Raw genomic sequence first — 25086 nt, forward strand, 5'->3', positions numbered from 1 at the left:
AAGTGTCCGGGGGCAAAGGAGCTGAGGGTGTTGGTTGAGGCAGGAAAGCCCCCTGGCCCTGTGTGGTGTCAGCAGGAGCAGGGCAGGGATGGTCCCTGTGCTGGGCACTGCTGAGGCTGCAGCTCCAATCTGGGCTCAGTTCTGGGCCCCTGAGGAGCAGAAGGAGCTTGAGGGGCTGGAGAGTGTCTAGAGAAGGGAATGGAGCTGGGAAGGGTCTGGAGAGCAAGGAGAAGGTCTGGAGAAAGTTGTGAGGAGCAGCTGAGGGCCCTGGGGGTGTGATCCTGGAGCAGAGGAGGCTGAGGGGAGACCTTGTGGCTCTCTGCAGCCCCCTGAGAGGAGGTTGGAGCCAGGGGGGGTCGGGCTCTGCTCCCCAGGAACAAGGGATGGGACAAGAGGAACTTTTGGCACAATCAAGTTGTGCCAGGGGAGGTTTAGGTTGGAGCTGGGGGCAACAATTTCTCCCTGGAAAGGGTCTCAGGGCCTGGCCCAGGGGGATTCCCCATCCCTGGGGGGGTTTCCAAGCCCTGGAGATGTGGAGCTGAGGGACGTGGGGCAGGGGTGACCCTGGCAGTGCGGGTTTAACGCGTGGTTTGGATGCTCCCCAGCCTCTCTCCCATCCCACGAGGGGCTCTCGGTCTCCGGTGGTTTCGAACCCGCGGTCACCGCCGCCTCTCCCCGCCCCGCACAGGCGCTGAGGTGCGGGGCGGTGTCCGCGCATGCGCAGTCCCCTCCCGCACTCCCGCCATGGCGGAGGAGGCGGCGGTGCGGGCACAGGCGGAGGCCGTGCGGAGGCTGAAGCAGGATCAGGCCCATCCCGACGAGGTTTGCTGGGAAATGGGGGTGGGGGGTGGGCATGGGCTGCGGGGGTGGTTGCGGGGCTGCCGGGCTGTGGGGGCACAGCGGCTGCGGTGCCAGGTGCGGGAGCCAGGGAAGTAGGGTGCGGGAGGCTGTCGGGGCTGGGCTGCGGGGGGTAATGGGGGTGCTGGGGTCAGAGAGGGGCAGAGGTGTTGCGGGGTGGTTGTAGCAGGAGTTGGGAGCGATGGAGAAGAGCAGGGAGTGACCCTCGGGATGGTGCGGGAGGCTGGGATGGTGGGAGGGCTGGGGGGTCCAGTTTGGGTGTACTGGGAATGCTGTGGGTGTACTGGGAATGCTGGGGTGTATTGGGAATGCTGGGGTGTGGTGGCAATGCTCAGGATGCTCAGGGTGTCCTGGGAATGCTGCGATGTATTGGGAATGCTCAGGATGCACTGGGGGATGCTTGGGGTGTACTGGGAATGCTGGGGTGTATTGGGAATACTGCAGTGTGCTGGGAATGCTCAGGGTGCGCTGGGGTGTACTGGGAATGCTGGGGTGTACTGGGAATGCTGCCACGTATTGGGAATGCTGGGGTGCCCTGGGAATGCTCGGAGGTGCATTGGGTGTCCTGGGAATGCCCAGGGGTGCTCTGGGAATGCCCAGGGGTGTACTGGGAATGCTACAATGTATTGGGAATGCCAGGGTGCACTGGGGATGCTTGGGGTGTACTGGGAATGCTAGGGTCTATTGGGAATACTGCGGTGTTCTGGGAATGCTCAAGGTGCGCTGGGGTGTACTGGGAATGCTGCCACGTATTGGGGAATGCTGGAGGGTGTGCTGGAGATGCTTGGGGTGTACTGGGAATGCTGGGGTGTACTGGGAGTGCTGCCACATATGGGAATGCTGCGGTGCCCTGGGAATGCTCAGGGTTGTACTGGGAATGCTGTGGGTGCTCTGGGAGTGCTCGAGGTGCACTGGGAATGCTGGGGGTGTCCTGGGAATGCTGAGGCTGAAGGGGCTGTGCTAGCTCCCTCCTGGTTCCCTGCCCAGATCGCGAAGGAGGTGGCGAAGCTGCTGGAGATGAAGGCTCAGCTGGGGGGAGATGAAGGGAAACACAAATTCGTGCTCAAGACCCCAAAGGTAACTCCCTCCCTCCCTCCTGTCCCTGTGTGCACCTCCTGCTCCTGCTCACCCAGCCCCTCACCACACCCTGGGCAAAGCCTCAGCTCACACCTGCCTGCCTTTGTTCCTAATTCCTGCTGCCCCTTGAGCAGCAGGGAAAAAAGGCTGGGAAAATCCTGGCAGCACATACCCAACTAACTCAAGGGATTTCTGGTGCTTCTGGGAGAGGTTCAACCCACCTGGTGCAGCCAGGAAAAATAAATCCCCTTTTGCTCAAGCTTTAATCCTGTCTGCCAGCATCAAGAGGTCTCAGATTCTCTTTGGGTTGCACCATTTGACCCACGGTGATGAACCCCAAGGATTTTATCACTCTGCAGCTCAGCACTTCCATGCTGTGGTGTGGACACGGGGTAGTGGATGGTTGGGCTCAGAAATAATGGGTTATGTTGATGCCACTGACCTAGGAAATGCTTCAAAACCCCTCTCCCTTGCCCATTTCTTCCTCATATGTGTTGGTAAATGTGGCTGTGGTGTGAGAGCTGGTAAGTGGCAGTGTATTTCCCTGTTTAATACAGAGGAGAGAGGATTTGGCAGCTCTCTGGGTGCCAGGGAAATGCAGCCTGGGTTTCCAGCCACATCAGTGTTCTGCTGAGAGCTGCTCCTCACTCTGCAGATGGGCTGTTAGGAAGTGCCTGCTCTCTGCTCCTGACTGCCAGTCCCTAGAAAATAGAAGTGGGAAGGGTGGTTAATTCCCAGGGAATTAGGTCCTCAAAATAATTCAGTCATGTAACAGCAAAGACACTAAAAGGGAGCCCATCCCAGATGGGCACTTCACAGGTGTCACATGTTGAAAAGAGGATTTCTCTCTCTGTTTTTGGGAATTGTGGAGCTGGTGGCTGTTCCACCACTTCAAAGCTTGGCTGTCCTCTGGTTGCAGCCTCTGAAGAGTTCATGGTGCAGGGCTCTGGCTCATCCACCTCTGTTGGCTGCTCAACTGTGCTGTCCTTCTGGGAAGCAGTGACCTCTCTGGCTGTTGGAGCTGTGTTAGCACCTTCCTGTCCTGCTTTGTGAAACTCCTGACTTAGATTTAGCACTGCAGATTGTGGCTGAGCTGCCTCCTGAAGTTTTTCCAGTTTTTCTTTGGTGGTACTTTTTACCACCTCTCCTGGTGCCTGGACTTGAGCCTCCCTGGGTTTTTGTCTCTCAGGTCTGTCTCTCCCCAGTTTGGGATTAAAACTGTTCTTTTCCTTCTCTCCCCCCAGGGCACCAGGGACTACAGCCCCAAGCAGATGGCCATCCGTGAGAGGGTCTTCAACACAATCATCAACTGCTTCAAGAGCCACGGGGCAGAAGTCATTGACACCCCAGTGTTTGAGCTGAAGGTGAGGAGCTTTCTTCTCCCCCTCCTCATTTGCCCTCAGTGAATGTGCAGGTGCCACCAAACTGGGTGCTGTGTGGCTCTGCTGGAGGGAGGGAAGCCTGACAGCAGGACCTGGACAGGTTGGACCCAGGTTAATGGTGTGAGGTTTAACAAAGCCAAGTGCCAGGTCTGGCACCTGGGTCAGAACCACCCCCTGGGGAGCTGCAGCCCTGGGGAAGGGTGGTTGGAGAGCTGGGAGTCGGAAAGGGACCTGGGGGGGTTGGTGACAGTGGATTTAATCTGAGCCAGCAGTGTGCCCAGGTGGCCAAGGAGCCAGTGGCATCCTGGCTTGTGTTAGGAACTGAGTGGCCAGCAGGAGCAGGGAGGGGATCATCCCTCTGGACTCACTCTGGGGAGGCCACAGCTGGAGTGCTGGGGTCAGCTCTGGGCCCCTCAGCACAGGAGGGACAGGGAAGGGCTGGAGATGTCCAGGGAAGGGCAAGAAAGGTCAGGAAGGGCCTGGAGCAGAAATCCTGGGGGGAGCTGAGGAGCTGGGGGGGTTTGGGCTGGAGAAGAGGAGAGGAGGGGAGAGGAGACCTCCTGGCTCTGTCCAACTGCATCAGGGAGTGAGGAGTGAGGAGGGAAAGAGCCTCTGTCCTTAATTGAACTGGGATGGAGCAGAGGGAATGGATGGAAGCTGTGCCAGGGGAGCTTTGGGAGTGATGTTAGGAAAATTTTTTTCCCTGAGAGGGTTGTCAGGCATTGGGATGGCCAGGACAGAGGTGGAGTCCCCATCCCTGGAGGCGTTGAAAAGGCATTTGGAGCTGGGCCTTTAAGACAGGGTTTAAGGAGCTGACTGTGGTGTTGGTCACAGGTTGGGCTGGATCAAGCTTGGAGGTCTCTTCCAACCCAACCATTCTGGGATTCTGTGACTCTGTGATCTGCTGTGCAGGAGAAAAGATACAAGACAGAGATGGACACCTTCGTGATGGGAATGATGGGAAGCCTCTGGAAGGCTACAGAAGGCTTTGGATACTGATTAAGAATGAGTATGAATTATAGTATTGATTTATCCCTAACAGTAAGGGATTTAAGCAAAGGAGGTGTAGGCTGGATGAGCTTGAGTCTCTTCCAAACCCAACCATTCTGGGATTTTTCCTTGAGGCTGAGCCCCTGTCACTGCAGATCCAGCTTGTCCCTGTTGTCCTCTTTATGTAGGAGACACTGACTGGGAAATATGGTGAAGACTCGAAGCTGATCTATTGATCTGAAGGACCAAGGAGGGGAACTGCTGGCCCTGCGTACGACCTGACAGTATCCTGCATGCTCCCCAGGGGAATTGTCACCTTTGTCACACTCCTTTTGGGGCAGGGCTGTCCAGGGGGGCAGAGGGAGGAGCAGGGAGGGTGGGCTCTTGGCTCTGACCCTGTTGTGGCAGGGAGAGCAGAAGCAGTGGGGTTAGTGGGTGCAGAAACCTTTGCTTGGTTATTTACTGGAGTTGTTCCTGCTCCGTGTGTGGAGGTGAGGAAGATGGTGGCACATGGGGTTTCTCCTGCATGGGGTGTGCCCAGGTGTACTGTGTCACCTGGAGACCAGGCAGTGCTGGGAGATGCCTCTGGGACACTTCATCATAAAATCATCATGGCTGGAAAGAGGACCTTCAAACCACAGTCCAGCCACCAGCCCTACACCATCTTAACCACTAAATCATCTCCCAAAGCACCACATCTTCCTGTTTTTTTTTAACAACTCCAGGGATGGTGACTCCACCACCTCCTGGGCAACCTCTTCCAACAAATGTCAGCACCTCTGGGTGCCTCGGACAGCAGTGAGGGACCCTGGGGAGCTGTGGCTGTGCCCCAAGGAGTGTGCTGAGAGTGAGGAGCCAGTGCTGCCTGGGGCTGATGAGCTGGTGGGGTCCTTCCTCCATTTTCCCCTTCCTTAACTCCCCCTCTCAGGTGCCTTTGCTCGGTAATCGGCGATGTGCTAGTGGCCATGAACAAGATCACCAACATCAGCGCTAGCACCCACATCGCCAAGGTCTACAGGAGGGACAACCCAGCCATGACCAGGGGCCGCTACAGGGAGTTCTACCAGTGTGTGAGTCTGGCCCTGGGCACTGCTTTTTGGGCTCTAGGGATGCAGAAGTATAGCTCCCAAAGGTGGTGGAAACCCTGCAGTGGCTGTGGGGAGCTCAGGGGATCCACTCGTCTGCTCTCCAGTGAGAGAAGCAGCTCAGGAGTGGAGGTGGTGGCTGTGAGATGGGGTGTTGGGGTCACAGCCCCTTCCAGGGGCTCCAGGCTAACAAATCCACAGGGGGAGGTGTCTGTCCTCTGCAGGGCTTCCCCCAGGGGCTCAGGACTTGGGGAAAATAGATCAGGGGGAGGAGGGAAGAGGACTGTCACCTGTGCTGAGCCCACACTGATGGATGGAAATTCTTTCAGGTGATGTTGCCTTAAAGGGCTAAAGAGTTTCCCAGCCTGGCCTCACCTTGAGCATCTCTCAGATGCTTCACTGAAATGCTCAGAGGGCTGAGCAGCTCCCTGGGAAGCCAGGCTGAGGGATTGGGGTTGTTCAGCCTGGAGAAGAAGGCTCCCAGGTGAGCTCAGAGCAACCTTCCAATATCTGAAGGGGCTCCAAGAAAGCTGGGGGAGGGCTTTGGACACGGGGGGTAGGAGAGGAGAAGGAAATGGGTTAAAACATGAGAGGGGAGATTTAGGTTGGACATTAGGAAGAAATTCTTTAATTTGAGGGTAGTGAGACATTGGAACAGGTTGTCCAGGGACATTTTGGCTGCCCCATCCCTGGCAGTGTCTCAGCCCAGGTTGGATGGGCTTGGAGCAGCCTGGGCTGTGGGAGGTATCCCTGGCCATGCAGGGTTTGGAACTAGATGAGCTCAATGTCCCTTCCAACCCAACCCATTCTGTGACTGTATCATCCCACTTGCCAGCCTGGTGGAGGGAAAGAATTCCCTTCTGATCCCAGATTGTGGGAACAGTTGAGCTCCTGGAAGCATTAAGCAGGACACACAAACAGGCAAGCAAGCAGCTCAGCTGCAGCACTTGCTCCTCCTGCCCTCTGCCAGGTCAATCTTTATTTCAAAGGAGAGGAAAAACCCAGAGGCCAAATGACAGAACAGGAAAGAAAGCAATTTCCTTGGTGGCTTTCTCAAACAAGTGTGGTAGCCCCAAGGAACAGCTTTGTTCTGCTGCACTAACACAGTCCCCAGGGCCTCATATTGCAAACAAATTCCTGTTTGAAAAATAATTGTGTCATCCAACAACTCCTGTGGACTCCTCTCAGCTCCTGCTTGGTGAGTTCCCATTTCCAGGCAGCTCGGGGTCTTTGCCTGATGTCTCAGAGATGATTCCAAGATCTCACTCCTGGGGTAGCTAGGAACAGTCTTCTGATATCCAGGCTGAAATTCCTGTGTGTGTTTATTTCCCCTGTGCCAGTGCAGCTCATTAAACTGGAACTCTCATCCCTTGGTACAGATTCTTCCCCTTTCCCAGAGAAACATTTGGGTAGAGAATCCTCCCCTTCTTAGCTGTGTAAATCGAGCACTGGTACCTCCTCATCCTGGAGATGCTCATCAGATGTTATCCCCAAGGTGCCCAGGACCTGATTTACAATTCCCCAGCCCTTGGCTGGCTTTTTTTCAGTGGGATTTCATCTGTGCCACCTCCAGTGGTTCTGGCACATTCCCAGCCCTTGTCCAACTTCCCCAGGGATTGCATCAAGCCTTCTTGAGCTCAGCTGATCAGGCAGCAGCTGGGGTGACCTCATCTTCTTTACTTTTTTGGAAGCTGGGTGAAGCCACACTGAAACTTACCCACTTCATTAACCTTATTCCTGTTCTCAGAATCCTGTGGAACATTTGGGGATTCTTAAATGGGAGTCGAATAAGAAATCTCTTGTTGCTGCTGTTTTATTTCCTTCTGAAATGATTTCTTTGCTGTTCTCTGCCTATTAAAACAGCCTGCTGGTGGCTCTGGTTTACATGCTGGTTTATCTGGTAATCTCTGCTGGAGACCACTCAGGCTTTCTGATTTCTTTGTCTTTGCAACTTTGGTTTTGCCTCAGCTGAGATCACTTCCCTCCTCTCCTCCCTTGATCATGAACTTGATTGGCACATCTCTTAAAAAACAGAACATCTTAAGAAGCAGGGCAAAACATTTGGCATTTAGGTCACAGCAAAGAATAAGTTGTTTTGTCCTCCCCTTCGTGGCTCCTGTGTTCTGATCACTGGTGCTTGCTCTGCTGTCTGCTTTTTGTTGCCTTTCAAAGCTCTCTGTTTCAAAGGGCATCACACAGCCCACACCTCCAGGAGCAGAAAAGCAGGGAGAAGCAGAAGCTTCTCCCCAACTCCAGTGGCCACAGCAAGAGCCCTCAAACCTCAGAATGCAGGGGCCAGGAAAGCCACCACCCTGTCCCCTTGGCAGAGGGTCACAACCCCCGTCCTGTCCCCGGCTGTGTCACCACGGGCTGCTGCTCTCTAATCATAGAATCATAGAATTGGCTGGGTTGGAAGGGACCTCAGAGATCATCAAGTCCAACCCTTGATCCACTCCCCCCGTGGTTCCCAGCCCATGGCACTCAGTGCCACATCCAGGCTCTTTGGAAAGATCTCCAGACACGGAGAATCCACTACTTCCCTGGGCAGCCCATTCCAATGCCTGATCACCCTCTCCAGAAAGAAATTCTTTCTAATCTCAAACCTAAACCTCCCCTGGCACAACTTGAGACCCTTGCCCTCTTGTCTTGCTGAGAGTTGCCTGGGAAAAGAGCCCAACCCCCCCCTGGCTCCAACCTCCTTTCAGGGAGTTGCAGAGAGTGATGAGGTCTCCCCTGAGCCTCCTCTTCTCCAGCCTCAACACCCCCAGCTCCCTCAGCTTCTCCTCAGAGGAATTCTGCTGGATCCCTTCACAGCCTCCTTGCTCTTCTCTGGACCTGCTCCAGCACCTCAAGTCTCCTTCCTGAGGGCTGAGGGGCCCAGAACTGGACACAGGACTCAAGCTGTGGCCTCCCCAGAGCTGAGCACAGGGGCAGAATCCCTTCCCTGGACCTGCTGGCCACGCTGTTCCTGAGCCAGCCCAGGATGCCATTGGCCTTCTTGGCCACCTGGGCACACTGCTGGCTCCTCTTCAGCTTCCTGGCAATCCAGACTCCCAGGTCCCTTTCTGCCACTCTGTGCCCAGCCTGGAGCTCCCCATGGGGTTGTTGTGTTGAACCTCATCCCATTGGGATCATCCCAACTCTCCAGCCTGTCCAGGTCCCTCTGCAGAGCCCTCCTGCCTTCCAGCTGATCCACGCTCCCCCCAGACATCCCATTTCTCTGCTGTTTTGCCACCAAACTGCTGCCAGCAGCAGAGGGGAAGCTGTTCTGCTGCTCCAGGGGGTGCTGAGTCCCTCCCTGCCTTTCCCTGTGCCCTCAGGATTTTGACATCGCCGGGCAGTTCGATCCGATGATTTCCTGATGCTGAGTGCTTGAAGATCATCCATGAGATCTTGAGCCCACCTGCACCTCGGGGACTTCCTCCTCAAGGTGGGACCTGGGAGGGTCAGGAGTTCATCCCCACCTCTCAGCCTCCTCGTGGGTTGGGTGGGAAAAGGCTGGGGGGAAAAAAGCTGGGATTTGTCTTGAGCTGGGAAAGGAAGGGAAAGGGGAAGGAAAGGAAAGAGGGAAGGAAACAGGAAAAGAAAGGAGGAAAGGAAAGAAAAAAGAGGAAAAGAAAGGAAAGAGAAAGGAAAGAAGAAGAAAATAGGAAGGGAAAAGAAAGGAAAGAGGAAGAGAAAGGAAAGGAAGAAAAAAGAGGAAAAGGAAAGAAGAGGAAAATAGGAAGGGAAAAGAAAGGAAAGAGAAAGGAAAGGAAAGAGAAGGAGAAAAGAAAGGGAAGAGGAGGAGAAAGGAAAGGAAGAAAACCCTAGAAGGTCCTTGCCAACCACATCCCATGCTGTGAGAGGCATCAACACGATGGGGAGCAGCAGAAGAACCTGCTGAGGTTATTTTTTTCCATGAGATGGAAGTTGGTTCATGTTGTTGCTGGAGGACTCCAAACTCCTGAGCAGTCTTTGCTTCTGTCTGAAGAAACTGGAGAAGAAATTGGAGAAATATGGAAATGATGAGTTCAGCCTTTGGCCTCAATTGCTGTTAGAAAGCTTAAACTATGGAATTCTATTAAAAAAAAACAGCAGCCCAAACTAATTCCTTAGGAAGGTTCTAATGGAGTCAGAAACTGGGCAGAGCTGAAGCATTTCATTGAGTTGATGGTCAGGGATTTGCTTCCTCTCCTCCAGGTCAATGATCGACGGATCCTGGATGGGATGTTTGCAGTTTGTGGTGTCCCAGACAGCAAATTCAGAACCATCTGCTCCAGTGTGGACAAACTGGATAAGGTATGGCTGGAATCCTGGGCTGCAACTGCTGCTGGAGCTTCAGTGAGTCTCTGTCCCTCTGGGCTGCTCGTCCACTAAAAATGGGCTGGAAAATGGGGATAAAACAGCAAAGTTGTTTCTTGTGCCCCCTTCTCTCTGGAGGGGGAGAGGAAAAGGCACAGGCAAAACTCAACCCTATGCTCTCTTCTCCCGTTATTCCATGAGGTCCTGACAAATGGGAGGGAGGAGAATAAAAAAATGCTGTTCATGTGGGAAGTTCAACATCCCAAAGCTCAGACACCTTAAGGTGCTTCTGGTTATGAACCAGGATCATGAAAACCTGTGTTGAAAAGCCTTCCTGAGCTTGTCAGGAATCCCAGCTGTGCCCTGGGATCACAGAACAGCCCAGTTTGGAGGGGATTGCTCAACCATTACTGAAGTTTCAGGCCTGAGTTCCAAGGCAGGAGGGGTCAGTTCTCTTTAACACCTTTATCAATGATCTGCTCAGGGGATCAGGTGCCCCTTCAGTCGGTCTGCAGGTGACACCAGGTTAGGTGGGGGAGAGCTGGGGGTCTGCAGAGGGACCCGGGCAGCTCTCCAGGTTTGGGAAAAGGGGGAAATGTCTGGGGAAAAAGGAGCTGAGGGTGTTGGTTGAGGCAGGAAAGCCCCCCTGGCCCTGTGTGGTGTCAGCAGGAGCAGGGCAGGGATGGTCCCTGTGCTGGGCACTGCTGAGGCTGCAGCTCCAATCCTGGGCTCAGTTCTGGGCCCCTGAGGAGCAGAAGGAGCTTGAGGGGCTGGAGAGTGTCCAGAGAAGGGAATGGAGCTGGGGAAGGGTCTGGAGAGCAAGGAGAAGGTCTGGAGAAGTTGTGAGGAGCAGCTGAGGGCCCTGGGGGTGTTTGATCCTGGAGCAGAGGAGGCTGAGGGGAGACCTTGTGGCTCTCTGCAGCCCCCTGAGAGGAGGTTGGAGCCAGTGGCAATGAAGCTGGGGAAGGGTCTGGAGCACAAGTCCTGTCCAGGAATGGCAGAGGGAGCTGGGGGTGTTCAGGTGGGTGTTCCAGGAGGTGGTCATGTCCAGCAGCACTGCCGTGAGAGGTGTTCATGAGCAAGTACCTAACCAGGAGCATCCCACAGAGAGACCTCTCCCAAAGCCTGGTGCTTTGGCAGGTACCAGCATCCTATTCCTGGCCAGAAATCAAACCCAAAACATTCACCCTGGAAGAGGGCTTCAGGTTTTTGGGCAGCTCTGCTGGTTGGGATACAAAGAGACCTTGCAGGGGGCCAAGGAATGAAGTTGTGACCATTCCCTGGGAGCAGCTGATCTGCTGCTGCTCTCCCGCACTTCTGAACCAGTCTGGGCACTGGTGGGGCTGTGCTGAGGGAAGGTCTGGGGGGGGCAGGTCTGTCCATGGCAGTTTTTGATGTTCCATTTCTGCCCCATGCAGATGCCTTGGGAAGAGGTGAGGAGTGAGATGGTGGGAGAGAAGGGGCTCTCTCCAGAGGCTGCAGATGGCATTGGGAGTACGTCCAGCTCCACGGTGAGCAGAGAGGGGGGTCTGAGCTCTGGGGGGGTGCAGGGCAGGGGCACTGCAGCCCTGAGGCCCCACTGCTCCTTCCCACAGGAGGCTTGGACCTGATCGAGAGGCTGCTGCAGGAACCCCAAGCTGTCCCAGAACAAGGTGGCCAAGGAGGGGCTGGGGGACATGAAGCTGCTGTTTGAGTACCTGACACTGTTTGGCATCACGGGGCAGGTGACGGAGGGGCTGGGGGGCAGGAGAGGGGAGGAGGGGACCCCGGGGGTGGCCTCGTGTCAGCCAATGTCCTTGTGGACCAAGAAGAGCAATGGGGAGCATTGAGAGGAGTGTGTGCAGCAGGCCTGCTCTGCCTCTGCTCCAGATGAGGTCTCTAATGAGTACCTGGAGTATTGCATTCAGTTCTGGGGTCTTCAGGAGGGAGTTGGACAGGGAATTACTTGAGAGAGTCCATTGGAGGGCTCTGAGGATGATGAAGGGAGAGAACAGCTCCTCTGATGAAGAAAGGCTGAGAGCCCTGGGCTTTATGGTCTGGAGAGGAAGAGGGCTGAGGGATCTGATTAATATCAATATGTGAGGGCTGAGTGTCAAGAAGGAAGGGACAACTTCTTCTCCCTTGTGCCCTGTGACAGCACGAGGGGCCAATGGGTTCAAGTTAAATTCTTCCCCATTGAGGCAGAATTCCTTCACTGTAAGGGTTCCAGAGCCCTGGCACAGGCTCTCCAGGAGGTTCTGGAGTCTCCTTCTCAGGACCCCCCTGGATGCATCCCTGAGTTGTGGCCGCGCTGTGTCAGGGGCTTGGCTTGGGATCTCCAGAGGTCCCTTCCTGGCATCCTGTGCTCCTGTGTCCTCCAGATCTCTTTCGACCTGAGCCTGGCACGGGGTCTGGACTATTACACGGGGGTGATCTTTGAGGCTGTGCTGCTGCAGCAGGAGAACCACCCCGGGGAGGAAGCGCTGAGCGTGGGGAGCGTGGCCGGAGGCGGCCGCTACGACGGCTTGGTGGGAATGTTTGATCCCAAGGGAGGAAGGTGCCCTGCGTGGGGGTCAGCATTGGCATCGAGAGGATCTTCTCCATCCTGGAGCAGAGAGTGGAGGTGGGTGCTTTGGTTAGCAAATTTTGGTTGGCAAATTCACAGGCATCGGGTTTGGGGGCAGTGTGGATCAGCTGGAAGGCAGGAGGGCTCTGCAGAGGGACCTGGAGAGTTGGGATGATCCCAATGGGATGAGGTTCAACACAACAACCCCATCGGGGAGCTCCAGGCTGGGCACAGCCGTGGGCAGAAAAGGGACCTGGGAGTCTGGAATTGCCAGGAAGCCTGAAGCAGGAGCCAGCAGTGATGCCCAGGTGGCCAAAGAAGGCCCAATGGGCATCCTGGGCTGGCTCAGGAACAGCGTGGCCAGGGCAGGTCCTACGGGAAGGGATTTCTGCCCCTGTGCCTCAGCCCTGGGGAGGCCACAGCTTGGAGTCCTGTGTCCAGTTCTGGGGACCCCTTCAGAATCAGGAACGGAGATTGAGGTGCTGGAGGGTCAGGTCCAGAGAAAGAGCAAAGGAGGGCTGTGAAGGATCCAGGCAGAATTGCGTGTGAGGAATGGGTCTGAGGAGCTGGGGGTTGAGCGCTGGAGAAGAGGCAGGCTCAGGGGAGACCTCATTCATCTCTCGATCCAAACTCCCTGAAAGGAGGCTTGGAGCCGGGGGGGGTTGGGCTCTTATTCCGGCAGGCAACTCTCAGCAAGACAAGAGGGCAGGGTCTCAAGTTGTGCCAGGGGGAGGTTAGGTTGGAAATGAGAAAGAATTTCTTTCTGAGAGGGTGATCAGGCATTGGAATGGGCTGCCCAGGGAAGTAGTGGATTCTCCGTGTCTGGAGATCTTTCCAAAGAGCCTGGATGTGGCACTGAGTGCCATGGGCTGGGAACACGGGGGGAGTGGATCAATGATTAATGACTTGGTGCCCCAGAGCTCATCTGTGTGCACCTGGCTGAGTCCACATCATGGAACAACCACAGCAGAGGAGGTTCTGCTCCAGGATGGGTCTGTGGAGACTCCCTGCCTCCCCTGACTTTATTCTCTTTGTCTCCCTGAGCCTTTTCACCACTAATTGATAGAGCTGGGGTGCTGACCCATCCTGCTCCTGGGGACGTTGGTATCTCTGTGAGCCCACAGCATCTTTTGAGTCTTGTCCCCTCTCTAGGCCTCTGAGGAAAAGATCAGGACCACAGAGACCCAGGTGCTGGTGGCTTCTGCCCAAAAGAAGCTCCTTGAAGAGAGGCTGAAAGCTCATTGCTGAGCTGTGGGATGCTGGAATCAAGGTATGACCAAGGGGTGGCAAAGTCAGGAGCTGCCTGCTCTGCTCTTTGTGCCAGGACTGGACCAGACCTGGCTTTGCTTTGGGAGAAAGGAGTCACAGGGAGGGGGTGGGCAGCCTTCTTCTTGCTGTCCCAAATCAGGTGTTCTCCAGGGGCAGTGTGCCCCTGAAGCCCTGTCAGGGGGCTGCACCCGTCTCTGTTCCCTTCAGCACAGAGTCCCAAAGCAGCAGGATCCCTCCCAAAAAAAAGCGAAATCAACCACAGAGCCTTGCAGGGAGGAGACAGTGAGGCCAGGAAGGAGCTGGGGCTGCTTCTCCTTGTGCTCTCCTGGCTGCAGTTGGCCCAGCAGTGCTTGGTGGCAGGGCTGCAGCCCAGTGGGGCCACTTCTGATGGTGTTCTGGTTCCCTTCCAGGCCGAGGTGCTGTACAAGAAGAACCCCAAGCTGCTGAACCAGCTGGCAGTACTGTGAGGGAGACTGGCATCCCTCTTGTTGCCATTGTGGGCGAGCAGCGAGCTCAAGGATGGAGTCATCAAGCGGAGGGGTGGTGGCAACGCAGGGAGGAGGTGAGGCCTCTGGTAGCCAAGAGGGGGGTGGGGGGTGTCCTTTCAGCCTTTGTCCCAGCTCAGCCCCAAGCCTCCAGACCCAGCCATGCAGCCGGTTCTGTTGGGTCCTGCCCAGGGAGGAGCAGTTTTGGTGCCTCAGGGGGTGAGGGTGGTGCCTAAGGGGGACATCAGAGGAGCTGAAGGACTTCCAGCCCAGGTTGAAAAGCCCCCAGGCTGAACAGAGCTGCTTGCCAGAGGGGGGGTGGTGAGGGAAGGGTCTCCTCATGCAGAGGGGAGCCAGGGCCAGCAGAGGGGAGGGCTTGGTGGTGCTGGACCTTGGGAGACCAGGTGAGGTGAGGGTCCTCAGGTCCTCAGCCCCTCTTGACTTGCTGCAGAACACGTGTCCTGCTGCCACTTGGCCACCAGCCCCCCTCTAACAGCTTCTCAGGATTTTATACCTTGGCTTGCTTCATTAGATTCTTCTCCAGCAGTGGTCTCAGGGAGTTCTGCAGCACCTCCCATTGCAGTTCCTCCTCTGTTCCTCACCTATCCTCCACTCACTGTTGTCTTCCCACTCTGAAGAGTTTCCCATACGTGGCCTCCTTGAAATCCCAACTGTTCCTCAGTTGAGGAGCCTTGAACAGGGATGGTGACTGTGTGGCTGCTGTGGCTGCTTGTGCTTTCTGGCCGGGGGCACAGGACCATTGCTGAAGGTCCTGGAGCTGCTTTTTTGGAATGAGCAAGACCAGTGCTGATCTGTGCCCTGGTTTTAGCTTTGGAAGCAGTAGGAAAGACTGGGAAGAGCTTCCCTGAAGTTGTTGGGCAAGGGAGAGGGCTTGGCAGGGTTGCAGGGAGGTGCTCACTCCCTGGCTGCTGCCAGCACCCCTGGGTGACATCCTGAGACACCTGGGGGGCATCAGGAAAGTGTCCAGCAGATCCAGGGAGGTTCTCCTCCCTCTCTGCTCTGCCCTGGGGAGACCACAGCTGGAATCCTGGATACATTTTGGGGTTCCCCAGTTCCAGAGAGCCAGAGATGTACTGGAGAGAGGCCAAGGGAGAGCTGGGAGGGGTGCTGAAGGACCTGAGCATCTCTGGTGTGGAGAGAGACTGAGAGCCCTGGGGCTGTTGAGCTGGAGAGAGAAGGCTGAGAGGGATCTCTGAATGTCCATCAATAGCTGAGGGCTGGGGGGCAAGAGGAAGGGGACAATCTCTGTTCTGGGGTGCCCAGGAACAGGAAGAATGGGCTGAAGGTAGAACATAACAAGTTCCAGCTCAAGATGAGGAGAAACTCCTTGGCTGTGAGGCTGAGGGATCCCAGGCTGCCCAGAGAGGTTGTGGAGTCTCCTTCTCTGGAGCCTTTCCAGCCCCCCTGGATGTTGTTCTGTGTGTTCCTGCCCTGGGGGATCCTGCTGGACAGGGGGGTTGGTCTGGGTCAGCTCTGGAGAGTCCTTCCCATTCTGTGATTTTACCCTGAAACATGGCTGTGATTCTGTGACCACTGGGGTCACCCTGTAGGGACCAGAGAAGGTCACAGTACCTCCAGCTGCTGACAATGCACTGAAAGAACTTTGTGCTTCCCCCTGTGTAGGTCAACGTGCCCAGGGAGAGCCTAGCTGAGGAGATCAGGATGAGAACCAGGCCAGCCCTAAAGTCCTCCCAGAGCTCTCCACTCAGTTTCCTGGATCCTGGCTGACGTGGTTCCTCATCTCAATGCCTTCCCCAGGCCACGGGCAGTGGTGTGGGGTTGGGGGGGTCTTTAGGAGCTGTATTTATTCTTGTCTCATGCCCCCCCATCCATTCCTGGTGGCAGCTGTTGAGGCTGCCCCCCCTCCCAGGCCATGCCTGGCCCTACAGTCAGGGGGGAGATGTTTTGCCAGGGCTCTGGGAACCTCCAGCCCCCATCTGCCAGCACTGAGGTGACAAGGAGGAGCCCCATGCTGTCACCCTGGGGTTGGCTGCAGCGTTCTGGTTCCTGTCACCTTGAATAAATGTCCCCCACCCCGTGTCCCTGAGCTGGCTGCAGGAGGTGACCCCAGGGGAAGGGGAAGGAGCTGCTCCCAAAGCCATAATAAAATCTGTGCTCCCTCCTCTGCCTCCTGTCCCTGCTTTCTCCTGGGGCTTGGGGTTTGCTCAGCTGCCTCCTGCCTGAGTTCCAAACCCCCCTGAACGGCAGCCAGGCTGAGAAAGTTGGGATTGTTCAGACTGGAGAAGGGCAGCAATGGGGAGACCTCAGAGCACCTTCCAGTGCCTGAAGGGGCTTCCAGGAAAGCTGAGGGAGGCACTGGGGGACAAGGGCCTGGAGAGATGGGATGAGGGGAGGGTTTGCAGCTGGGAGAGGGGAGATGGAGAGGAGATGGGAGGGAGAAAATTGTTTGGGGTGAGGGTGCTGAGCCCCTGGGTGCCCAGGGCGCCCCCAGAAGCTGTGGCTGCCCCATCCCTGGCAGTGTTGAGGGTTTGGATGGGGCTTGGAGCACCCTGGGCTGGGGGAGGTGTCCCTGAGCATGGTCAGAGACGGAGTGGGGCTGGGACCCACGGGGGAGTGGATCAAGGGTTGGACTCGATGATCTCCGAGGTCCTTCCCAACCCACATGATTCTGTGATTCTCTTTTTAAGGTCCCTTCCCACCCAAACCATTCTGGGATTCTGTGTCCCTATGGATGCTCCCACCCCTGCCCCACGCGTGGAGCGAAGCCCCCACCACGTGGGCTCCCACGGAAGGAGTTGGTCCCCTGACCTCCTGTGGGGACCTTGGGGGTCCTGCCCTCATCTCCTTCTCCAGCTCAGACGGGTTCGTCCCCGTCCCCGGGGTTTGGGGGCGGGCCCTGCGGGTCGGTGCCGCGGACCGGGCGGAGCGGAGCGTCCTTGCGCCATGGGCGGAGCTGGAACCTTCCAGCACCGGGACCGGGACCAGGACCGTGCGGCGAGGAGGAGCAGGGAGTGCGAGGGATCGGCGGCGATGGAGGTGGTCACGGGGGGAGGGGGACGGGAAGGTCCCCGGGGTGGGTTCGCACTTCCAGGGGTGGGGTCTCGGGGCCCTTGGGACGGGGACCCCCGAAACCCGTTTGCGGTCGCCAATCCCCCTGCCCGGTCTCCCATCCCATCCATCCCATCCCATCCCCATCCCATCCCATCCCATCCATCCCATCCCATCCCATCCCCTGTTCCGCTGGCACCCGCGTGGCCGGGGGCTCCTCTGGGCTCCTGCCGGTACCGGAGCCCTGGCACCCACCCGGGGGACGAGGAGAGGACCCGGACCCTCCCAGCCCTGGAGCTGCAGGTTTAGTGTGGCCTGGGCTTTCCACATCCTCTCAGACCCCCGCCTGGGTCCCCACCTTCCCCTCGAGGTGTTTCTGAACCCCTAGAGTTACAAAGGTGCCTCCCCTGGGGGTGCAGGGGTGGGGGGGCAGCCGGGCTGTATTTTAGGGTGAGCTGGGATTGGCTTTAATCCCCCTCCCCCTACGGCTTTAGGGCCCTAATGAGGTTTTGCAGATCTTGATGAGCTTGAAACCTGGTGATGCTGCCACGTGGGTGGTGTCACCCGAGCCTCATGGGTGCTGCCCTGGGGGTCCCAGGCTGTGTGGGGTCTCAGGATGTGATGAGACACCTTAGCTCCCTGCTCCATGCCCCCTCACTCCACGTCCCAGCTGCTGCTGCTGCTTCGCTTCCAAAGCCCCTGCAGGCATCTCCAGGGGGAAGTGTTGGTGTCCTCCTGCTCTACCAGAGCTGCTGGATCTGGTGACCTGGGTGCTTTTTTTGGAGGTTTCCTCAGGGCAGAGGGGCTTCAGCCTTTGCTCCTCCCCATGCTGGCTGATGCAGAGGCCCTTGGAGTTACCTCCTGGTGGGTTGGGATGCCCCAAGTTGGAGGTTGGAAAAATCTTCAGCCAGATGAGCCCCAACATCATCTCCCTTCTCAGACATGGACCAACAGCATCAACCAGGCCAACAAGATGGCCCTGCTGGCCTGGACCAAAGAAACTGGCATCGACCTGGTGCAGATCAATGGGCAGAGGAAATATGGGGTCCCCCTCCAGGTATGTGAGGGGAGGCACCCTGGGGGCATGGTCCATGGGGGGCCTGGAGCCAAGGTGGTCTCACCGTGTTGGTTCAGAAAAATCAAGGGCAGGTTCCTGCAGCTGGGTCAGAACAATCCTCAGGTTTAGGAAGCAGAAAGGGAGGTGGGGGTGCTGGTGGGTGAAAAGCTGGACGTGAGCCAGCAGTGCATGTTGGCAGCCCAGAAATCCAGTGGCATCCTGTGTGGCCAGCAGAGCAGGAGGGGATTCTGCCCCTTATTGCTCTGGTGAGACCTCACCTGGAGTGCTGCATCCAGCTCTGGGGATCTCAGTCCAGGCAGGACAGGGACCTGAATGGAGGCTGTGGACACGATCAGAGGGCTGCAACACCTCCAAAGCCAGCTGGGGTTGTCCAGCCTGGAGAGGAGGAGGCTCTGGGGAGACCCCATAGCCCTTCCACCCAGAATCTGCAGGGGCTACAGGGAAGTTGGAGAGGGGCTTGTTCAAGGGGTTGGAGTGATGGGATGAGGGGAACGGGGTGGAATTAGGGAAGAGCAGATTTAGCTTGGACATTAGGAAACAAGTTCTGAGGTGTCCCTCATCCCTGGGGAGGCTCTGAGCACCCTGCTCTGGTTTGGGGTGTCCCTGCTGACAGGAGGGGAGGGCTTGGGACTGGGTGACCCGGAGAGCTCCCTCCCGAAGGACTTCAGGGTGCTGCCGTGTTCCCACAGGCTGGGAGGGTGACCCCCGCCGCCCTCGGGCACCGAGGTGTTCATCGGGAAGCTGCCTCAGGACCTCTACGAGAACGTCCTGATCCCCCTTTTCCAGAGGGTGGGCAGACTCTACGAGTTCCGCCTGATGCTGACCTTCAGCGGCCTTCAACCGCGGCTTTCGCCTACGCCCGGTACAGCGACCAGCGCGGCGCCCGCAGGGCCATCGCCACCTTCCACAACTTCCAGCTCCAGCAGGATGCAGCATCGTGGTCTGCAAGAGCACGGAGAAGAGGAGCTGAGCGTGGAAGGGCTGGGAGGCTGGGTGAGCCCCGGGGAGCTGGAGGCCAGGCTGCGGGAGGTCACCCAAGGGGTGCTCAGTGTCACCCTGCACGCCAACCCCCGGCAGCCCCGGGGACAGCTGGCAGTTCTCAGTACAGCTCCCACCGGGCTGCTGCCCTGGCCAAGAAGACCCTAATGGAAGGTAAGCAGGGGGTGGGAGGGGGCTGCTTGGGTTGGTCCCCCGGTGGCTCCTCAGGAAGGACTGATACCACCCTGCAGGTTTGGCTGCGAGGTGACTTCAGGCTGGAGGTGTCCTTTATTCTGTCCCTGTGTCCCTGGGGGGTCCTTGGATGGGGCTGATCCCTTGCAGACCTCCTGCAGACCTAGGGGTGGTGGAGGTAACAAGCTGCTGGAGATCTTCAGGCAGCTGCCTGATCAGAGCAGGAGCACGACCACAACTGGTCCAGAGCTCTGACCTCATAATGAAGGTGCCCAAACCCTCCTGGTGGAGATGTCCTGCTCCCCAGTGCCCTGTCCTGTCACTGTGGCTGTTCCTTAATGCCCCATGTTTTCCAGGTGTCCAACTGAAACCTCCAGAGTCCTCACTTGTACCCATCCCCTTCCTTTAAGGCAATTTGGTCTCTTTGCTCCTGTCCCCAGGGGCAGCCTGCCCCGAAAATCCCTGGAGCATCCCAGCCCTGATCCCACCTTGGGAGGGAGCAAAAGGAGGTGGAGAAGCACCTGGGGCTGTGGCTGTGTGAGGCAGAGGAGAGGCTCCTGTGGGGTTTCTGTGCTGGGGGACAGGACGGGGTAGGATTGGGGTGACCCTGCAGCTGCACGAGCATCTCCTGCCAGGTGCTGCTGTGTCTCCTAGGGAATGTCAGGCTCGGTGGGTTGCAGGTGAGGGTGAGCTGGCTGAACCAGGACCTGAAGCAGAAGCTGCAGTCATCCCAGAAGAAGCCATCGTCCACCCAGGTGCAGGGGGACAAGCTCCTGGGTGTCCCCAGGCCACCCCCCCTGTCCCTGCTGATGCACAATGTCCTGGAGAACCTCAACACCCTGTGCCAGAGGCAGTGCCTGGGACACCCCTCTACCTCACCAAGCTGTGTCCAGGCCAACCCAACGGGTGGCTGCAGTTCTGGTGCCAGGTGGTGATCCCAGGGTGTCCTGCACCCTTCAGTGGCTTCACCTGGGTCCGGCAGGAGGGGCCAGGCAGGAGGGGACACGAGAAGGCCAAGGTGGCAGTGGCACTCTACGTTCTCCAGGTGCTAGGTGAGTCCTTGTCCTTCCCCAAAGCCTTGGAGCATCTCTTGGTGGGGGGGGGAAGCTCATGGGTGCTTCTCATAGGTGGGAGAACCCAGGCTGGCAGGCAGGGTGAAACACTGTCCCCCTTCTCCAGCAGATGGGACCCTGGTGGCTCTGGGTGGGATTCCTGGTGGGAAGCAGAGGATGTGATGGGGGGGTTGGGATGCTGCTCCCTGCAGAGCCTGACACCTCCCTCCCTGCTGCAGGAGGCCACCAGACATAGGGGCTGCCGTGTCCCAACCACGAGTGAACCTGAGCCACCAGCCTCAGAGCCACCAGCCCTGGCAGTGGCACTGAGGTCCCCCGGGGCCCTGCTCCTGTTCCAGCTTTGCCTTGAGTTTGTTTGGGTTTGTGTTGGCTCTGGAGGAACGGGGCTTGCTGTTCTGGTTGGTGACAGCTGCCCTGTCCCAGCCTGATGTTGGGGACTGTTCTGGTTTTGAAGGAAACGTAGGGTTTTGTTTTTACCCGGCCCAGTTTGGGTTCTTTCTGAAGTTTTGTGTTGCTCTGCTCGGGTGGGAGGAGATCTTGGGAGAAGTGAGGGGACCATGCATGGCTTCAGCTGGAGGAATAACCTCAGGGGAGGACAGAGCCATGGGTGGGGACCATCCTGGTGAAGGGAAGGTGTCCAAGGAGCTGCTGTGTGAGGAGGAGGTGACTGTGGGCTCAGGGGGGGTCCATGGAGTGAGCAGCTGGGCATGAATGAGTCCTCAGGAGCAGGGATGTACCCCCTGCTCTTCACTGGGTATTAAAGTAACCTGGAAAGCACCCACTGTGTCCTGTCATCTGGTGCAGGGACATCCTCAGCTCCATCAATTTGCTCCAAGGCTCTTCCTGGGGGTTTGTCTGCTGGGATGTGGAGCTGCAGAGGTCAGGTCCCTCATCACAGGTGGGGAACACTTGGAGGCAGGGGAAGGGCCCAGCAGTGCCCTGGGGCTGGGTGGGGGAGCTCAACAGCATCAGCTGCTTGTGCATGGTGGTGCTGGAGACACTGGTCATGAGGTGGTGGAGAAGAAGCAGATCCTGAAGGAGTTGCTGCCTGGTTTTATACCCCCAGGAGGAGTCCCTGGGCACAGACACATCCTGTGTCATTTCATGGTTGGTCATTCCAAGCTGCCCAAAGCTTCAAGCAGACAGGCTGAAAGTGGCTGCTGATTCCAAAGTGTCAAAACACACTCTCTTTTCTGCTGACTGTGCCTCAAGGTTGAAAACACTCCTCGAGGTCACACTACTAGGGACAGGTGACAAGCTGGAACCAGACACAGGAAGCACAGGGGCCAAGAGGGATGGTAGGAGACAAACCAGGTGACGAGGAGATCTGCCATAGAGTCATAGAATTCTTCGGGTTGGAAGAGACCCTAAGGATCATCTTGGGTGGTGTTGGTGACAATGCCATGGTCAGGGACACCTCCCCCAGCCCAGGGGGCTCCAAGTTGGATTGCCAACCTTCAACACTGCCAGGGATGGGGCAGCCACAGCTTCTGGGGGCAACCTGGGCACCCAGGGCTCAGCACCCTCACCCCAAACAATTTCTCCCTAAAATCTCAATCTTTCTCCAGGTTAAAGCCATTATCCTTTGTCCCATCCCTCCAGGCCCTTGTCCCAAGTCCCTCCCCAGCTTTCCTGCAGCCCCTTCAGGCACTGGAAGGTGCTCCAAGGTCTCCCCCATTGCAGCCTTCTCCAGGCTGAGCACCCCCAACTCTCTCAGCCTGGCTCTAGAGCTGCTCCAGCCCTCCCAGCAGCTGCAGGGCCTCCTCTGGACTGGTTCCATCAGCTCCGTGACCTGCTGCTGCTGGGGACCCCAGAGCAGGACCAGCACTGCAGGGATGATCTCCCCAGAGGGGATGAAGGGGAAGCACCGTGGGTGCAGGTGTCACCCATCCACAGCTTTCCCCACCCAGCAGGGACCATCACTGTGCCTGTGGCCAGGCCACCCCAGGACATCTCCTGGCCACCACAAACATGTCATGAAGCCTGGACACAGGGGCACTGTCCTCATGGCCAGCAGTTGGGACCCCTGCCAACCCCCCAACACCCAGCGAGGGGTCTGGGGGTCCCCAGGGAAGTTGGGCTGAGCCAAACCATCAACACCAGGTGCTAGGAACTGAAAGGCACTGTGTTTATTAATGTCTGTTAATTAACAAAGGCTAATCAGCACAGCTGCTGGGACTGCAAAGGGACAGGTAGGCTCTCAGGAGTGGCACGGACCCTTGCCTTGCCAGGCAACCCCGGACCCCATGTCACCCCCATCCCAAGACCCCCAAGTACAACCAGCAAACCCCTACCTCAGCTCCACCTCCAGAGCTGCATCCCACCAGGGACCTCCAGCCACATCCCCTCCATCTGGACCCCCTCAGCCCCACAGGGACCCCTCATCTCACTGCCATCCCCACCCCACCCACCAGGAGCCCTCAGTCACGACCCCAACCTTTCCACCAGGGATGCTCAGCAACATCCCCCCAATTCCTGGACCACCTCCTCCATCCCAGGACCCTCAGCCACTGCTGCAGGGAGGGGGCAGCACCGCCCGCGGTGTCCCCAGCCGGGTCCCAGCCCCTCAGTCGCTGTCACTGTCACTGTCACTCCCTGCTGCCGCCTCTGGCTCAGCCTCCTCCCGCAGATCAGCAAAGAAATCCTCCCCGCTGCCCACTGCCTTGCTGCTGAGGGCCCGCAGGGGACCTCCCTTCTTCTTCTTCTTCCGGTAATCATCCACCACCAGGCCCGGCAGGGAGGAAATGTCCCAAAACTTCACCTTCTGGTCGTGGGCACAGCTGGCCAGGAGCTGCCCGCCTGGGGCCACTGCCAGCTGCTCAATGGGTTCCCCCAGGTGCTGCCCACGCAGCCCAGAACCCGGTTCGGGAGGATGTTCACTGCCCTGGGGACAGGAGGGACCCCACTGAGGGACATCCTTGGTCCACCACCAGGCCATGCCCTCTCCATCCCACCCCTCCCCTCTCCATCCCACCTCCCCCCCTCTCCATCCCAACTCCTCCCTGCCCCATCCCACCCCTTCCCGCCCCATCCCACCTCTCCAGCCCCTGACCTGATGACTCCGTCCAAGGACCCCACGCACACGATGCTGTCTGTGATGGGCACCATGCAGTCGACAGACTCTGCCCTCAGCGGCGAAGCGGTCGCTGGGCAGCCCCGAAGCCGTCCCAGTTGAAAGAGGTAAACGGTGCCTTCGCTGGAGCCACACGCCACTTTCCTCCCCTCTGGGCAAGAGGGAGGGCAGGCAGTCAGGCAGAGGCAGGAAAAAAAAGGTGGGGAGGGGGCTGCAGGGCCTGGCACCGACCTTCAGCAGCACGACAGAGGTCAGGTCCCCGTTCTGCGGCTCTGAGAGGAGGTCGAAGCGCCGCCTCTTCACGTTAAAAACACCCAGGGTGCCATCCCCCACTGCAGGAGAGAAGAGACAGCAGGGGCAGGTTGGGATGAGGGGGGACATCTCCCCCCGGCCTGAAGGGAAAAGCCTGGGTGGGCAGAGGGAAGCCCAACCCCGGCCCCCATGGAGCCCCCCGGTAACCTGGCAGTCAGCAGGACCTTCCCGTTCCCATCCACGGCCATGGCACTGATGTATTCTCCTGCTCCCGGGCCTCCAGGATGGAATCCCCCTTCCGCAGGTCCCACACCTTCAGCCCCCCACATCATCCCCGTGGCAAAGAGGTGATGGTCAATGGGCAGCACGCAGTTGAGGGCAGAGCTGAGGAGACCCCAACACGGTCACAACTCATCCCAGAGTTCCCCAGATCCCTCATCCCAGAGTTCCCAGATCCCTCATCCCAGAGCTGGGTGGCTCTGTGGAGGAGGGAAGGGGACAATGCCCCTGTGGTGGCCACCTGGGACCAGGTGCTTGCCCAGACCTACCCGTGGGCCTTGGGGAAGCGCGTTTCCAGCCGTCCCTCCTCACTGTCAGGATGTGGACAGCCTTGTCCTTGGAGACGGTGAAGAGCTCTGGGGAGCCCCATCAGCACCCGGTGTGCATGTCTGTCACCCCCATCCCCGGTGCCACCCCACGTCCCCACACTCACTCTGTCCATCCTGGGAGAAGGCCACGTCCCGGCATGACTTGAGGTGATGTCCCGAGGACCAAAGCTGCCGGTTCTCCCCCTCGGTGCAGGAGTACGAGAACCTGCCGGCAGCGGCTGGGCTGGCTGGGGGCTGCATGGGACCCCCCACCCCGACCCCAGCCCTCTCCAGCCCCCGAGACTCCTTGCGCAGCAGTTCCTGCCCTTGGGGTCCCCCATTCCAGCCTCGTCCAGCCCAGGGAACCCCCAGCCCCAGCCCTACCCGTCCCCGGGACCCCTTACCTTGACGCCTCCTACCCCCGGGCCCCCCTCCCCGCTCCTGAGACACCCCCCCGGCTCTGCCCACCCCAGGTGCCACCCATCTGGCGGTTCCAGCCCCCGGGCCCCCTACCCGTCCCCGGGCCCCTCCCTGCTCACAGGTAGACATCTCCATCCACGTCCCCGCCGCCAGCAGGGGTCCGGGTGGGATGCAGGGCGATGGCGTTGGCGGTCGCCTGGAAGCAGATGTCTCGGGGGTGTCCCGCAGCCGCGGCTCCCGGGGGCAGTCCTGGGGGCAGTCCTGGGGGCAGTCCTGGGGGCAGCGAGGCGGTGGGGACGAGTTTGGGCCGGGTCGGGACCGGGTTGGGGGTCTCACACCCCCGCGCAGCCCCCACGCACCGCTGGGTCCGGTCCGGTCCCGTCCCATCCTGTCCCTCCCCCATCGCTCACCTCCTCCGGCTCCGCCAT

General features: G+C 58.3%; 3 protein-coding genes across 3 annotated transcripts; 2 read left to right on the plus strand and 1 right to left on the minus strand.

The window, feature by feature from the left end:
* Positions 1-727: 727 nt before the first annotated feature.
* HARS1 (histidyl-tRNA synthetase 1) lies at positions 728-14056 on the plus strand. Its single transcript, XM_030459392.1, is given in 21 exon segments — positions 728-822; positions 1846-1935; positions 3180-3299; positions 4496-4540; positions 4542-4602; positions 5268-5377; positions 8713-8748; positions 8750-8791; positions 8793-8822; positions 9575-9673; positions 11095-11167; positions 11170-11187; positions 11272-11306; positions 11308-11400; positions 12037-12199; positions 12202-12278; positions 13374-13454; positions 13456-13491; positions 13901-13945; positions 13948-13998; positions 14000-14056. Coding segments are annotated over 21 exon segments (1440 nt in total). The 5' UTR covers positions 728-744.
* Positions 14057-16900: 2844 nt separating this feature from the next.
* On the plus strand, positions 16901-21580 carry DND1 (DND microRNA-mediated repression inhibitor 1). The gene is given in 11 exon segments (XM_030459393.1): positions 16901-17030; positions 17890-18045; positions 18048-18066; positions 18773-18920; positions 18923-19004; positions 19007-19042; positions 19045-19182; positions 19185-19235; positions 19908-20111; positions 20114-20346; positions 21539-21580. Coding segments are annotated over 11 exon segments (1239 nt in total).
* Positions 21581-22792: 1212 nt separating this feature from the next.
* Positions 22793-25086, minus strand: WDR55 (WD repeat domain 55). The gene is given in 13 exon segments (XM_030459394.1): positions 22793-23173; positions 23176-23210; positions 23379-23550; positions 23627-23731; positions 23848-23916; positions 23919-23968; positions 23970-24035; positions 24200-24242; positions 24245-24286; positions 24364-24464; positions 24778-24871; positions 24874-24931; positions 25069-25086. Coding segments are annotated over 13 exon segments (1134 nt in total). The 3' UTR covers positions 22793-22892.

This window comes from Calypte anna, chromosome 13 (genome assembly GCF_003957555.1).
Source record: "Calypte anna isolate BGI_N300 chromosome 13, bCalAnn1_v1.p, whole genome shotgun sequence".
Lineage (NCBI taxonomy): Eukaryota > Metazoa > Chordata > Aves > Apodiformes > Trochilidae > Calypte > Calypte anna.